Source organism: Ammospiza nelsoni, chromosome 22, assembly GCF_027579445.1.
Source record: "Ammospiza nelsoni isolate bAmmNel1 chromosome 22, bAmmNel1.pri, whole genome shotgun sequence".
Classification (NCBI taxonomy): domain Eukaryota; kingdom Metazoa; phylum Chordata; class Aves; order Passeriformes; family Passerellidae; genus Ammospiza; species Ammospiza nelsoni.
In genome coordinates this window covers 8,360,746-8,375,114 of record NC_080654.1, presented here as the reverse complement: position 1 = coordinate 8,375,114, position 14,369 = coordinate 8,360,746, and the positions used below count along the sequence as shown (strand labels likewise).

Here is a 14,369-nt window from a genome sequence, read left to right as displayed (position 1 = left end):
TTTGCTAAATTTCATTTCTTTTCCAACATTTCCCCCCTTTTGAGCATCCTTCAGTCCTGCTGCAAGGATGCTCAATCAACAGTAACATCTTCATAACGAGGTGGGGAGTGTTCCTCATTCTGCCGCCCGCGGGTCATCGCCTTCAGCAACCGGAGAGATCGCCTCTTTTCCTTTTCGATCACACCTAAGAGGCATCTATATACAATCCATATAGTCACTAGAAATACTAAAAACATTAGTACATATTGTATAGCAGACATAATCCAGCCAGACAGGTGAAGCCCCAAAGAATCAAATACTGCTCCTATCCAATTATGCTGTGCTTCCTTTTCAATTTCCTTGGTTTTTGTTTCCAGTTCTGCCAGTTGAGAAATATCTTTCTCAACTTCAAGTGTAACATTTGGAATGTGTACACAGCAATGATCTATTCTCCTACTCAGGTAACCACAAACTCCATGCTCTTTTAACAGTAGCAAATCCAATGCCATTCTGTTTTGTAGGGTCATTCTTGATGTAGCTTGCAATTGCAAATTTAGATCTTTAAATCCCTTCTTAGTAGCTGCTGCCAACCTTTCTGTCTGTCCTAACAAATTGTTGAGCATTTCCCTGTTTCGATATGTCGCTACCGGAGGGAATAATGACTCCAATATCCATCCAAATTGCACTCCTGAGCCAGGTTCATGCCACTGCTCCTCTAGGGATTCTTCCCTCTTTCTGAGTCCTTTCCTTTGGATCAATCTATTCTGTTTCCAGTATGGACACAATGTGGGAACCCCTAGGGTGATTTGTGTTACTGATCCATCTAGAGGTAAATGTGTGGTCCACTGTCCGTGTCCCAACACCCAGACTAAATTTCCAGGGCTATGCACACTAGTAGATCTGCAATCTATAGGTCCATCCATGGACTCTCTGCTAACCGTGTGATCATACCCCCTACACTCGCATCCCCACTTTAATGCCATTTTCACCGGTACCAATCCAATTCGGTCTTCCGGTGTATCACATGTAAAAACCTCAGTACAATTCCAATCCTCTTTCTGCGGTCTGAACTCTGGGGAAGATGTAGACGTGAGAAGGGCCCTATGATGTGACTGATTCTTTAGTCCTGACCATTGGATGCACCATTGTACTTCCCCAAGGTAATTATAGTGTTCCAAAACACTAGGTCCCCATAATGTCTTCCAACTATTCCAGGTGTCAAAATTCTGTGTGACATTCTGACAACTCATCTCATTTCGTTGGGATTTCGTTCTTATTCGTACTGTATTGCATGGCTCATCTATTGGGGTTGCAATTAAACACCTCCTGGTATTTTGAATCCAACCATAATGATTGGAATTCTTTTCACATTCCTCTCTAGTCATAGCCCGAATGGTCATACACAAATCTCTCCATACATCTACTGGTTTGGGAACTGACTGGCAGGACCATGAAACATTCTTGAATGTTTCAGGCATTTTGGTTACTGGTATTATTCCCCAGGGAATTGGTTCACCTGCAGCCTGTGGTAATGGCAGGCAAGCTGTTATTTTAGTCACATTCTGCATGATCCCAAAATCTCTGATTAATCCTACCACTAAGTTTTCCTGCTCAGTATTGCATTCTATTGTATCATTAACCTCTCGTCTACTCCTTCTACCGTGTCTCTGTAAGGATAACATCATTCTGTCATGCCTCCACCATGCATTTCCTATTCTAGGATTAGTGACACTCGACCACCCACAACCTTTGCCTTCCTTCTCCCACCAACTGGTCCCGTCCTCTATTCTGTCCCAGGTCAGTTCCCTATTTTGCTTCTACCATTTGACCCAAAGGTTCCTTTGATATCTTGATCTTACTAGGAAGGAACAATTTATTCTGAGAGGTGGCCCATCTCACATGTCCACTGCCATTGATACTGGATTAACCTTTATGTTTTCAGCACGATCCCCTGTCCATGGCAAAACCCTCATACTCACTCTTTTGTAATCAAAACTATCCCGTATTTTGACCAAGCATGTATATTCTCCCGTATCGTTTGTGGTTACCTTGGTAAGATTCAGTACCGTGTTTCCTTGTTGTTTATCCTGATCCCAACCGACTCCTATCTTGCCTCGGCTTCTTTCAGCCCCCCGTTGCCATATTGCAATAACTTCACCGGCCTCAACTTTCTGGCTGTCAAAGATAACACAAGTTAATTGAACATCCATCCCTTCCATGACTGTAACCTTTGTTTCTTCAACCTGTACTAGAGTAGACCCTTGAACGGGTAATAGTCTCATGATCACTAGCAGTAATATAATTAAGAAGGCGGCTTTGCGCGGAAGATCATCCGGGTTGGAGACACTATCTGGGTTTCCCACTGGAACGGTGCCTTCTTTACCCTGGTGTAATGGATCCAAGCATCCATCCCCTGGACCTTCACCGCCGTGTAGGTCGTCATCATCACCTGGTGGGGTCCACTCCATGATTCCCGTAGCGGATCCGTGATCCACTTCTTGACGTACACCTGGTCCCCAGGCTGGATGTCGTGGACAGAATTCTCCAGCGTGAGCGGTCTATTTCACTGTAACGTATTTCTTAAAGAATTCTATTAAGTGACATAACATACTCTGCAATCGCCTGGTCCCCACTCACATGTACCTCCCCTTTTAATACAGTTGCATGATATGGTTTGCCATATAATATCTCATATGGACTTACGCCTACCTTTTCCCTTGGTTTAATTCGAATCCTGAGTAGGGCCAAAGGCAAAGCTTGAGGCCAGTGCAGTTTAGCTTCCTTGCAAATCTTTTTGATTTGTCCTTTCAGGGTTTGATTCATCCTTTCCACCTGCCCACTAGACTGAGGTCTCCAGGGGGTATGCAAATTCCAGGTTATATCTAACATTCGTGCTAATTCCTGCACTACCCCGGCTATAAAATGCGGACCCCTATCTGATGACAATCCTAAAGGTACTCCAAATCTTGGTATTATTTCTTTTAACAAGGTTTTTACCACCTCCTTAGCCTGATTAGTTCTACATGGAAAAGCTTCCGGCCACCCTGAGAATGTACATACGTACACTAACAAGTATCTGTATCCCTGTGCCCTAGGCAATTCAGAAAAATCAACTTGCCAGTAATCTCCTGGTTGTGGCCCGACTTGCAACTTTCCCATTTGTATTTGTCTCCTAACTACTGGATTATTTTTCAAACATACCGGGCACATTGCATTAACTCTTTTTGCCATTGTTAACATCTGATTAGAGATTATCTCATTCTTCAGAAATTTTACCAATACCTCTGCCCCCCAATGACATTTATTATGTTCTGATTCCAAAATAAATTTCATTATGCGGGTAGGTACCACTATTTGTCCCATTGGTGTAACGTACCACCCAAGTTGATTCTTCTGTGCCCCTAGCAAGTTTATTAGTTTTCCATCTTCTATTGAATATTTGGGCTCCTGATTCAGGTATGGGGTAGCCGGATTTGTTCTTACCGGTACCAATGCCATTTGAGTCCATACTTCCCGTGTCACTTGCGTGCTGTAACATCAGCAAATCGATTTCCTCTGTAAACGTCTCCTTCCGCAGTCTGATGTCCTCTAACATGCATTATTGCAACTGCTTTGGGACTGTGTATAGCATCCAGTAGCTGTAGCACTTCTTCCCGGTGCTTGATGTTGGTTCCCTGTGAATTCAAAAGCCCCCTTTCCTTCCATAATGCCCCATGTACATGAACCACACCAAAGGCATATTTAGAATCTGTCCAGATATTAACCCTTTTGTCCTTGCTCAAATACAGGGCTCTGGTGAGTCCAATTACCTCTGCCTTCTGGGCCGAAGTTCCAGGTAACAAAGCCCTTGCCTCTATTACCTGATCCAATGTTACCACTGCATACCCGGCATAGCGAGTCCCATTCTCGACAAAACTGGATCCATCAGTGTATAGTTCCCATTCAGGTTCTTCCAATGGTTCATCCTTTAGGTCGGGTCTGCGAATCCAGTTGTTTAGAGAAGTATCCCACTGGCCTCTTCCAGGATCCCACCTTCTGGGTGAGGACCCCCAATGCCAGTTTTTGCCTCTCATTCACGTACAACTGGAATTCCTTGGTCAGGTCAGGGAGTCCTAGGGCTGGGGCCTCCTTTAGTGCCTGCTTCAATTCCTGGAAGGCCTTCTTTTGCTGTGTCGTCCACTCCAACCGATGCTGCTTCAAGGCCTCATATAGTGGCTTGGCTAGGAGACCGAAATTCATGATCCACAGTCGACACCATCCCACCATTCCTAGACAAGATCTCAATTCCTGATGGTTATGAGGCAAAGGAATAGCACATATTGCCTCTATTCGGTTTACTCCCAAATGTCTCTGCCCTTGTGTGATCTCACAACCGAGGTAAATAACGCTATTTTTGACCAATTGAGCTTTTTCCTTAGAAACCTGATACCCTGCTTGGCCAAGCATGTTGAGTAATTTAATTGTTAATTCCACGCACATTTCCCTTTCCTTAGTAGCCAGAAAAATGTCGTCCACGTACTGCAGGACTACATACAAGGATGGGGATATTGTTACCTGGGTTATCTTCCATTCCTCCAGCTCCTTGGCCAGTTGGTTTCCAAAAATAGTAGGGGAGCATTTAAATCCCTGTGGGAGTCTCGTCCACATAAGCTGCTTCTTTCTCCCAAAATCAGGACTCTCCCACTCGAAGGCAAAATATTTCCTACTCTCTACTGCCAGTGGGATGCAGAAGAAGGCATCTTTAAGGTCAATCACTGAGAACCATTTAAACTCCTCCGATACAGATGTTAACAAGGTATAAGGACTAGCAACAACTGGATGTATGTCTTTCACTATTTCATTAATAGCCCTTAAGTCCTGTACCAAACGGTACTTACCATTAGGTTTCTTTACTGGAAAAATTGGAGTATTATACTCCAATTCACATTCCTGTAATATTCCTTGAGCCAAAAATTGTTTAATTAACGGGGCTACTCCCCTCCTTGCCTCAAGCTTCAAGGGGTATTGCTTTATCCTCACTGGTCGGGCCCCTTCCTTTAGCTCCACCTTTACTGGCTGCGCAGCTTTAGATTTTCCGGGGACCCCTGACTCCCATACCCAGGGTACTACAGCCTGCTCAATTTCTTCTGGAATAGGAGAGGCATCCACTTCCTTGATTACAAAAATGCCTGCTATTTGTTCCTCAGGTATTTCCAATTTCACCCTTCCCCCTTCAAATATTATTTTCGCATTAAGTCGGGACAACAGGTCTCTGCCAAGAAGGGGTGTGGGGCAGTTTGGCATATACAAAAATTGGTGATCTAATTCCTTCCCCCCAAACCTAAGATTTAAAGGTTGTAAAAATGGTTGTTCCTCTAGCTTCCCTGTTGCCCCCACCACCTGTACCGTTGTGTCACTCAAAGGTCCCAATTGTCTATTGAGTACAGAATAAGTAGCTCCAGTGTCTACCATAAATTCTTGATCCTTTCCATCTATTTCTAAAACTACCCTTAAATCCTTTTCTAGTCAGCTTTGATTCTGATAGTTTCCCAAAACTAGTGCTTGAGCGACTTCTGCTGGTCCTCCTGTGAATCCTCCCACAGGAGCATTCCCCATTGGACCTGTCCTTAATCCCATGTTTCCCATGCCCATACCTCCTCTAACCGGGCATTCATTTTTCCAGTGTCCCAATTGTCGGCAAAACGCACACTGGTTTGGATCCAACCTCCCCATGTTAGGTGCAAACCCAAATCCTCCCCGACCTCTTGGCAACCCCCCTCTGTCCACGATTAGTTCCTCCCCGACCTCGACCCCTAATGGGTCTTCCTCCTGCCCCTGTCTGTTGCATTACAGCCAGAATACTAGCTTGTTGTCTTTTTGCAGTTTCTTTTTCCCTGTTGTTGTATACCTTCCACGCTACCTCCAGCATTTTATCCAAACTTCTAGTATCCTCTCCTTCCAGCTTTAGTAACTTTTTCCTAATATCCTCTTGTGATTGCCCCCATAAACAACAAGGCCAATTGAAGTTTTCCTGATTGATCCTCTACATCTAAATTAGTAAACTTCTGAGCCATGTCTTTTAATCGTTCTAAAAAGGCAGACGGAGACTCATTCTTGTCCTGCTTGACCGAATACAACTTAGACCAGTTCATAGTCTTAGGTATTCCTGTCCTAATTCCTTCCACCAACAATTCCTGATATCGTTTTACAGCCCTTATTCCTCCCGTAGAGTTTGGGTCCCACTTAGGTTCCTCACTTGGTACCAATTCATCAACTGTCTCATTTAGTTGTCTCAACCGAATCTCCTCACGAGCCTTTTCTCTAGTGGCTCTAATAACCATTTCCTTTTCCGTGGAATCCATTATAGTATCTAATAATACCTGTAAATCATTCCAGTCCGGATTCTGAGTCTTTATTACCATTTTAACCACCCTTGCCACCCTTTCAGGATCCTCCCGATAACTCCCCGCTGATTGCTTCCATATTACCAAATCCCCGGGGGAGAAAGGCACCTTTATAAGTATCCTTTCTCCCTGTGGTCCCACAGCTTCCCTTAACGGCGCAATTAACTGTGGCCCCTTCTGCCCCTTCCTTCCCTTGTGAGTCCGCCCTGCTAACAGAGTTCCTTTAACACTCTCATTCTTTTCTAAATCACCACCATCACTATCACTCTCACTAGATCCCGTTTTTATAGCTATATCCGCAGAGGGAGCAGGGGGCACATTAGGAGCAACCGGAACCCTCGGAGGTGCTATACAATAAGACAAATCTTCCTTGACTGAAGGATACAAATTACACTCCTTTCTTTCTTTACATCCCACACACTCCCTTTCATCATTCACTTCTAAAACAAAAATACCGCATTCCTTTTGCCATTCCTCTTTCCGATATAAAACGAAAAACAAATCCAAATATGGTATTTCATCCCATTTCTCATTTCTCCTTAAAAATTGCATCAAAGATTCCATTATCCCCAATTCCAGTGTACCATTCACCGGCCATCCCACTTCCCCAATCTCATATTCAGGCCACCAATGATTACAATAATCTATCATTTTGCTTTTATCCAATTCTTGATAATACCCCTCACTTTTCCACCGTTTCAATATACAACCTAATGGTGTATTTCCAGGTATTTTACCATTGGCTTGCACTAAGGTTTTAAAAGTTTTAAAAGACATCATATGACAACCTTTAATTCCACTATTAATCCCAATAAACCAATATACCTTAAACCAATATACCTTCTCGCCGTCCTTCCCTAAAACAAACAGGAGGTGAGTTCCGGTCCTGCGTCCTTAGACGTCTTATGGCCGGAGCCTAGGCTTTTTTACCAACCACCAAATCCAAATCAAATGATCACCTTTTTCCAATATAAAGCACCTTCGGGCTTACCTTAATGCAATTGTCCAACAGGCGCGGGGTGTCGGGTACGACCGATTACTCCCCGAGAAGTGCTCGGTGCTGGCTTGGAGTGGATCGGGACGCGAACCGCCCCAGCAGCCCTTGGAGTCCTGCCGCGGTCGCCAGAAAACTGTTGCCCGATTGATAGATGACACAAAACTCGGATAAGTTTTGTGGGTGCTTTATTAAGGGCCCGGGGAACTGCGGGACTCACGTCCCAAAATCCGAGCCCCCAAATTCACGTGTGGGCGCTTCCCTCTTATACATGCGGTTCATAACAAAGTCTCCAAGAAACAGTTTCCCCGTTCCCCTTGCCTGGTCACAGACCCCTTGTGATACATTCCTTGGTTCACAAACAAGATCATTAATCCTCTGCTTATCTTATTCTAAGAGCATTGTATGCTGCCTCCAGACACGTTAGCATTCTTACTTTCCCGCACTAGTTTAATTATTTATTAAATCCCTAAGACTACCTGCTAGGTTACACACACAAAACTCAACACACTTTTCAACGACTACAAAACTACTTTTAAACAAAGCAGTTCACACACAACTCACTATAATTAAATATTTTGCTAAATTTCATTTCTTTTCCAACACAAGCACATACCTACTCTACACACCGTGTATGAAGTATAGGGGACAATTCAGAACAATGTTCTCACCTCGCTGGTAACTGCCAAGCAAACCTGACGGAGGCTTCAAAGCAGGACCTCTGAATGGGACCCAGCCAGGTGTTGGATGGTGAAGAGTCCCTTCTCGTTCAGCTCCCTGAAAGGCAGAAGATTGATTTTTCTCTCCACCAAGGCAGCACCCTCTGAAATGAGCAGCACTGGGACAGGTCCTTGGAGGTGTCAGGGATGGGCAGGGGCCTTTGGAGCCTGCAGTTGCTCCTCAGCTTGGCCCCTCTCCTGCAGAGGCTGGTCCAGGCCAACACTTGGGTGGTGCTCTGGGGCCTGGAGCCAGGGGTGAGGCACCACATCCAGCTGTGCAGCAAGCCCGACGGTACCTCCATGGACGGCGTCTGGGGGCCCTGCTCACAGGCTCTGGCTGCAGAGACCCCCCACTCCTCCGGTGAGCAGCCATCCCCTCTGCAGGGTGCTGGCAGCAACAGCAGGGAGGCACCCACGCCTGGGGCTGCAGGGGTGAGGGTCCTGTTGTAGCAAGGTGTGACTCCCAAGTTTTGGGGGGCCAAGGGGAAGCAGCCCCCTCCCTGTCCTGGCTCTCCCTGCCCAGGAGACATCGGGCTGTGCTGCAGAACCCCTTACCTGCGGCACGAGCGCTGCGAGTGGAGCTGGGACCCTGCAGAGCCCCACAGCTCCCACCAGCTCCTCTACCGGCCACCTCCGAGCGGGGCTGGCACAAGGTAAGGGGCATGGCAGGCAGGTGGCACCCATGCAGGCACATCCCAGAGACCACTGGTCCTGCTGTGTCCCAATATCCCACACTGGGCCCCTTGCCCATGCCCTGCTCTGTCCTGCCCTTCCACCACCAATCTCATACCCCCTCACCACATTGCACCTCCAACTACAAGCAGCAGTAGCTTTCCTGGGGAAGAGCAGGAGGAATGCTGGCTGTGGGTTTGCTTTGGTGAGACTGACTGGCTCCCCACTCCTCCCACAGGGAAGATGCATGGCAACAGTGCGAGGAGGTAAGCAGGGGGGCACAGGGCACCTATGCCTGCACTTTCCAGCCCAAGGCTGGCAGTGCCATCTCTGTCCTGGTGAATGTCACCAGGACCCACATGCTGCCCACACTCAGCTACTTCAAGGAGCCCTTTTGGCTGCACCAGGCTGGTGAGTCCCAGTGCCACCGCAGCCCCTGCTTGGCTCACAGGGGACACAGTGTCCCACGTCCCGTTTCACAGGAGCGACGAATGCCTATCCCCAACACCAGCAATGCTCACAGATGCCCCACAGCTTGTGCAGGCAACAGTGTCGCAGGGCCGGCTGAGCGTGCAGTGGCTGCCGCCCCTGGAGCTGCCTGCAGAGCAGCTGGACTACCAGGTCCGCTATGCCATGGAGAAAAGCCATGACTGGAAGGCAAGGCCTACCCAGGGAAGCCCGAGCAGCGCTGCCCCCCTCCGCTGCTGACACACGGCAGGCGCGGGGTCGGGCCAAGCGGGACCCGCCCCTTGGTGCCAGCCCACAGCAGCCATGCCTCCGGCCCGGCTCTGCCCCGCAGGTCCTGCAGGTTCCGCGAGCAGCGAGGAAAGAGGTCCTGGACCTGCAGCCAGGCTCCCGCTACCCCGCGCAGGTGCGGGCCCAGCCCAGCGGGCCGTGGTACCGGGGCAGCTGGAGCGCCGGGACCAAACCCGTTGTGGTTGATGCCGTGGCCGATGCGGGTAAGGGGCAGGGCTGGAGGCTGCGGCCGCAGGAGCCTCACGGCTGAGGGCAAGAGGCAGACAGTGCTGGAAATGGGGAGGGGGGCACGGGGCAGGGGGCTGCGAGGGGCTCAGAGATGGTGGCTCTGGGAAAGGCTACAGTTCCGGTATTCCTCCGCCGATGCAGGCTGGCTCAGCCCCAGTGTTACGGTGGTGCCGCTGCTCTTCTCAGCAGCGCTCCTGGGGCTGTGTTGCACCTTCCCCTCCCTCTACAGGTAAGGGCTGTGCCGGGGGCAGGCGGGGGGGTCCAGCACCAAGCCTGGGCACCTTGCATGGGGCATTAGGGCACCTCAAGTCTGAGGGTAAATTCGATGCCCCTTCCTGCGTACCCAGCAACATGAAGCCGAAACTCCGGCCGCCCGTTCCTGAGCTGCACCGTGCTCTGGGCAGCTTCCTCCAGGAAAGCAGCAAGCACGGCCAGGCCAGTGGGTGGGCAGGGCGACTCAGCTGCTCCCAGGGGCAGCTCGAAGGGCAGCCCCTACCCCGTCCACTCCATGTCGCCCCAGGCCATGCCTTCGAAAAGCAGCCGCCAGAGGAGACCGTCCTGCCCTGCCTGCTGGAGGTGCTGCCCGGCCCGCCGCCGGAGCACTCTGGGGGCCGCCTGTCCAGCACCGACATGGCCAACCAGTCCTACCTGCTCATGAGCGGCTGGGAGCCGCGGGCAGCCACGACCGCCCCCACCCCGCTATAAACTCCTGTTCCCCCCGAGCCCCCGCCTGGTCCCTCCTGCGGCGCCGCGCCCCCGGCGCGGATCGCCCCGCCTTAGCAAGACCTGGTCCCGCCTCCGGTCCCGCCCCCTCACTTCACGTGAGGAGCGCTCCGCCCCGTCCCGCGGCTCAGCCAATCGCGTTGCGTCGCGCGGCCGTCGCCGGGCAGTGCGCGGCCGTTGGGTGTGAAGCGGCCCAGCGGGGCCCCGTCCGCCCGCCGTTTGAAATGCTGCGGGGCGGGCGAGCGGCGGCGGCGCCGCGGAGGTGAGCGTGCCACAGGGCCGGAGAGGCGGCCTGCAGGCGCAGTCCCGAGCGGGGAGGCTGTGGTGAGGCGGGCAGGGGAAGGGAGAATGTTGCTTATCGGAGGGAGCCCCAAAGAGCGGCTGGAAGAGGTGCCGGCTGATCAAGGACCCCCGAGGAGCGGAGGGAGGGAGGGCGTATCGGCTGACGGAGTGTCCCGAGGAGCGGCTGGGGAGAGTGGGGGTGTGCGTTGGCGGGCAGGAGCGGCCGCAGCGCTTGCACGGTCCGGTGGGGGGAGGCCGGCGGGGCTGTCGGAGCAGGCTCAGCCCGGCCGCTGGGCACGGCTAACCCCGCCCGCCCGCAGGACCACGGCGCAGTTCCTGTTGGAGGCGGACCTGCACGGGCTGCTGAAGCTGGACACGCTGATCCCGACCGCGCCGCCTGCGCCATGGCAGCGCAAGGCCAAGGAGAGCGGCCCCGGGCCCAGCCCCGTCGGCGTGTGGCCCGTGAAGCCGGGCAATCGCTCCCACAGCTCCAGCAAGACGCCGTCCACGACAGCCGGTGAGCGCCGGCCACCGGCGGCAGAGGTTGAGCGCGGGAGCCTCGCCCAGGCTGCTTGTCCGTAGCCATGGGGCTCTGGGCTCCCTGCCACGCTGCCCTACCGGCTGCTGCTCAGGCAGGAGGAGGTGGGCTGTGCTCCTGACAGCCACCCACCTCCTTGCCAGCATGAGGGGCAGAGCTCTGAGCACTGGGGCTGGCGAGCTGCTGTTCGCCCAGCTGAGCCTTGCTGGCACAGCTGTATGCTAGGACGAGTGTGGGCGGGACTGTCAGCTGACAGCTTTACATCCTGTGAGCGCTTTTGTATCTTCCCCTTATCTCTGGACTCTGGCATTGTTGCACTAGACCCAAGGAGTTGCACCACACTGTCCCTAACCAACTTGGTGGCAGGGAGGAAAATATAAGTTAGTTGTGACTGTGTGGCGTGAGACCTCAGAGTCCTACTTGTCTGGTGGGTGTGATGTGGAAGAGTGTTGGGTTTGCTCCCGTGAAAGCTCTAATGCAGGCTTTTAAATAGCTGTAAGACAATCTTTTCATATGTGAATGCAGGTAAATCTGGAGCCAAAATTCAAAGCTACCCCACAAAGGCCGGGGGGGATCGCTACATTCCCAAACGCAGCACCATGCAGATGGAGATGGCAAATTTCCTCCTAAGCAAAGAGAATGACCCTGCTGCGGATTCCCCTACCAAGAAGGTGAGCATGTTGCTAAGTTACAATTGCTTCAACAACCGCTACTCCTTCCTGCCCCTTTACAGAGCAGTGAACAAGAGGTTCTATCAAGTGGGCAGACGGGACTGACAAGTCCCAGCCATCACTACTTGCAGCTCTGGGCTTCAGGAGCCTAGGATGAGACTGAAGCTGTAGAGACTGCCATGCACTCGAAGCCTATGCTGCTTCTGGTAGCAAAATTTGGCTTTTGACTAATGAGGCTTTAAAATGTAGCAGGCAACACAAACACAAAGCTGTGAGCCTATGCAAAGTGAAACTGCTGGTGGTAGCTATTCTAGGACAATGTCTCCACAGGGAACACTTCTGGAATGTTTTACACTGTCTTCTGAAATCTGTTTGTGAAGCATTTGGTCGCTTTGTGGCTGTGGCTTTTCCCACTGGCAATGACACTGAATTTGCCATTGTGTGAAAATGTGAGCAGGACGATGTATGACAGTCTGAGGAAAAGTGCTTTGACCTGCCTCTGTGTGACTGACCCTTGCAGCACAGGCAAACATCTTCAGATTCTAAGAGAAGGGGACTTAGGTGTCTGTTCAAATTGCAGTGTGGGAATTGTTTTAAATGCATTGCACTGAGGGTGATTTGTCTCTGTAGGAGCAACAGAAAGCCTGGGCAGTGAATCTGAATGGTTTTGATGTAGAAGAGGCAAAAATCCTCCACCTCAGAGGAAAACCACAGAATGCTCCAGAAGGTGTGATACAGGCTCTGTGTGAGCTGAATCAGCAGGGGAGATCAGGTCTGGGGAACAGCAACACAGAGGCTCTGTGTGTGGTCACAGGAGAAATCAACTGGTTTCTGAGAGCTGTACAGGCTGGAGTCTCCTTTCTTAAGGTTCCTGAGGTCGAGGGAGGGCATACCAGTTACAGTGAATTTATTTAGGAGAGTTGCTATGACTGCCAGTTGGTCACCTGTTACAGGGCTTGCAAGGGTCTTCAGGGTGGCGAGAGAGACGAGAATCTTGACCTCATGTTCAGAAGGCTGGATTTATAATTTTATGATATATATTACATTATTACTATACTAAAAGAAATAGAAGGAAAGTTCTCAGAAGCTAGCTAAGCTAAGAATAGAGAAAGAATGAATAAACAAAGGGCTGTGTCTAAGCAGAGAGCAAGACCTAGCTCTGCCTTGAGTGGTCAGTAAATCCAAACATCCACCCGAGACCAATCACACATCCACCTGTTGCATTCCCCAGCAGCAGATAACCATTGTTTACCTTTTGTTGCTGAGGCCACAGCTTCTCAGAAGGGGAAAAATCCTAAAGAAAGGATTTTTATGAAAAGATGTCAGTGAACGTTCACCTATACTGCAGGTTCCAAACCTTCATGAAGTCTGTAAGAGCATCAAACCCTCTTCTGTGCACTTTCTAGCTTAAACTGCAACTAAATATATTGGGATTCAAAAACCGGTTTGTGAAATTTGTTTCCATGAATGAGGAAATTGTAGCTCACCCCTGTTCAGCAGTTCATACTGCCAGTGATTTTAGTGCACTGCAGGCTTGTGAGTGTTTCTCTTAGGACTTCATTTTCACTCCAAGGGATTCCTAGTTGGGTGAGCAGCTGGGAGGAAACTAACTCAGGTTAACAAATCTGTTCCCCTGCACACAGGCTGTCAGAATAAGCTGAAAGTGCTCTACAGTCAGAAAATGGCACCTGGATCCAGCAGGAAGAATAGCAGAAATATTCCCTCAAAGCCAGAACGGGTCTTGGATGCACCAGAGATGTTCAACGACTACTGTAAGTCGGCTACAGGGTTGAATGCTGGGCATCCAGAACATTCTGCACTGGATTGCTGTTCCTAGGACAGTGTAACTGGGCTATCTGTATTATTTGGTGTACCCAGGCTAGCACAGACCCCTTCTGGAGTGTCCCTGTGTGGCCTTAGCGGGACAGTGGTCTAGGGCACAGTGTAGATGCCTTGGAGCAGGGTACCTGGCCCCAGCAGCTGGGCATAGTGACACTCAGAAGGCTGCCCCTCACCTGCACGTGTGTGTGTGCACATGTGCACCCACACCTGCTGCAGCAGCACGGGTGAAGGGCAGGGCTCTCTAGCCAAGCATGGTGTGACCTGCATTGCTCTTTCAAATTGTAGAACTGAATCTCATAGACTGGAGCTCCCAGAACTTCCTGGCAGTGGCTCTGGACAGCACTGCTACACAGAGCTCTCATACCAGGACCTCAGTGCTGCCTCACCTGAGGATTTAGAGCTGCCTCCCTGCCTTTCCAGGCTAAGTGCAGGTGCTCAGGACTCTGAGGTTTCCTAGCTTCTTGGGAGAAGGTGTTTGCTTCATCTGGACTTCTTGGGGTTTCACTGGAGGAGCCAGGCACAGGCAAATTTCATCTCCACTGTGAGCTCTTCATTCTGCTTGTTCCCATGAAGCTCAAATGC

The 14,369-nt window shown here is 50.5% G+C and overlaps 1 protein-coding gene across 1 annotated transcript; it reads left to right on the top strand.

Annotated features, from left to right (window-relative positions):
- Window positions 1-4,483: 4,483 nt before the first annotated feature.
- Window positions 4,484-10,436, top strand: LOC132082855 (thrombopoietin receptor-like). Its single transcript, XM_059487269.1, has 9 exons — window positions 4,484-4,537; window positions 8,280-8,436; window positions 8,599-8,728; window positions 8,986-9,158; window positions 9,259-9,404; window positions 9,547-9,706; window positions 9,873-9,960; window positions 10,079-10,170; window positions 10,252-10,436. The coding sequence occupies exons 1-9, from the start codon at window positions 4,484-4,486 to the stop codon at window positions 10,434-10,436; spliced, it is 1,185 nt and encodes a 394-aa protein (XP_059343252.1).
- Window positions 10,437-14,369: the final 3,933 nt, after the last annotated feature.

Excerpts from the sequence above, each read along its gene's own strand:
- LOC132082855 (XM_059487269.1), top strand. The coding sequence starts at position 4,484 with ATGTCGTCCACGTACTGCAGGACTACATACAAGGATGGGGATATTGTT. Across the intron at positions 9,405-9,546 it reads AGAAAAGCCATGACTGGAAG|GTCCTGCAGGTTCCGCGAGC; the intron begins GCAAGGCCTACC and ends TCTGCCCCGCAG. Across the intron at positions 9,707-9,872 it reads TGATGCCGTGGCCGATGCGG|GCTGGCTCAGCCCCAGTGTT; the intron begins GTAAGGGGCAGG and ends CCGCCGATGCAG.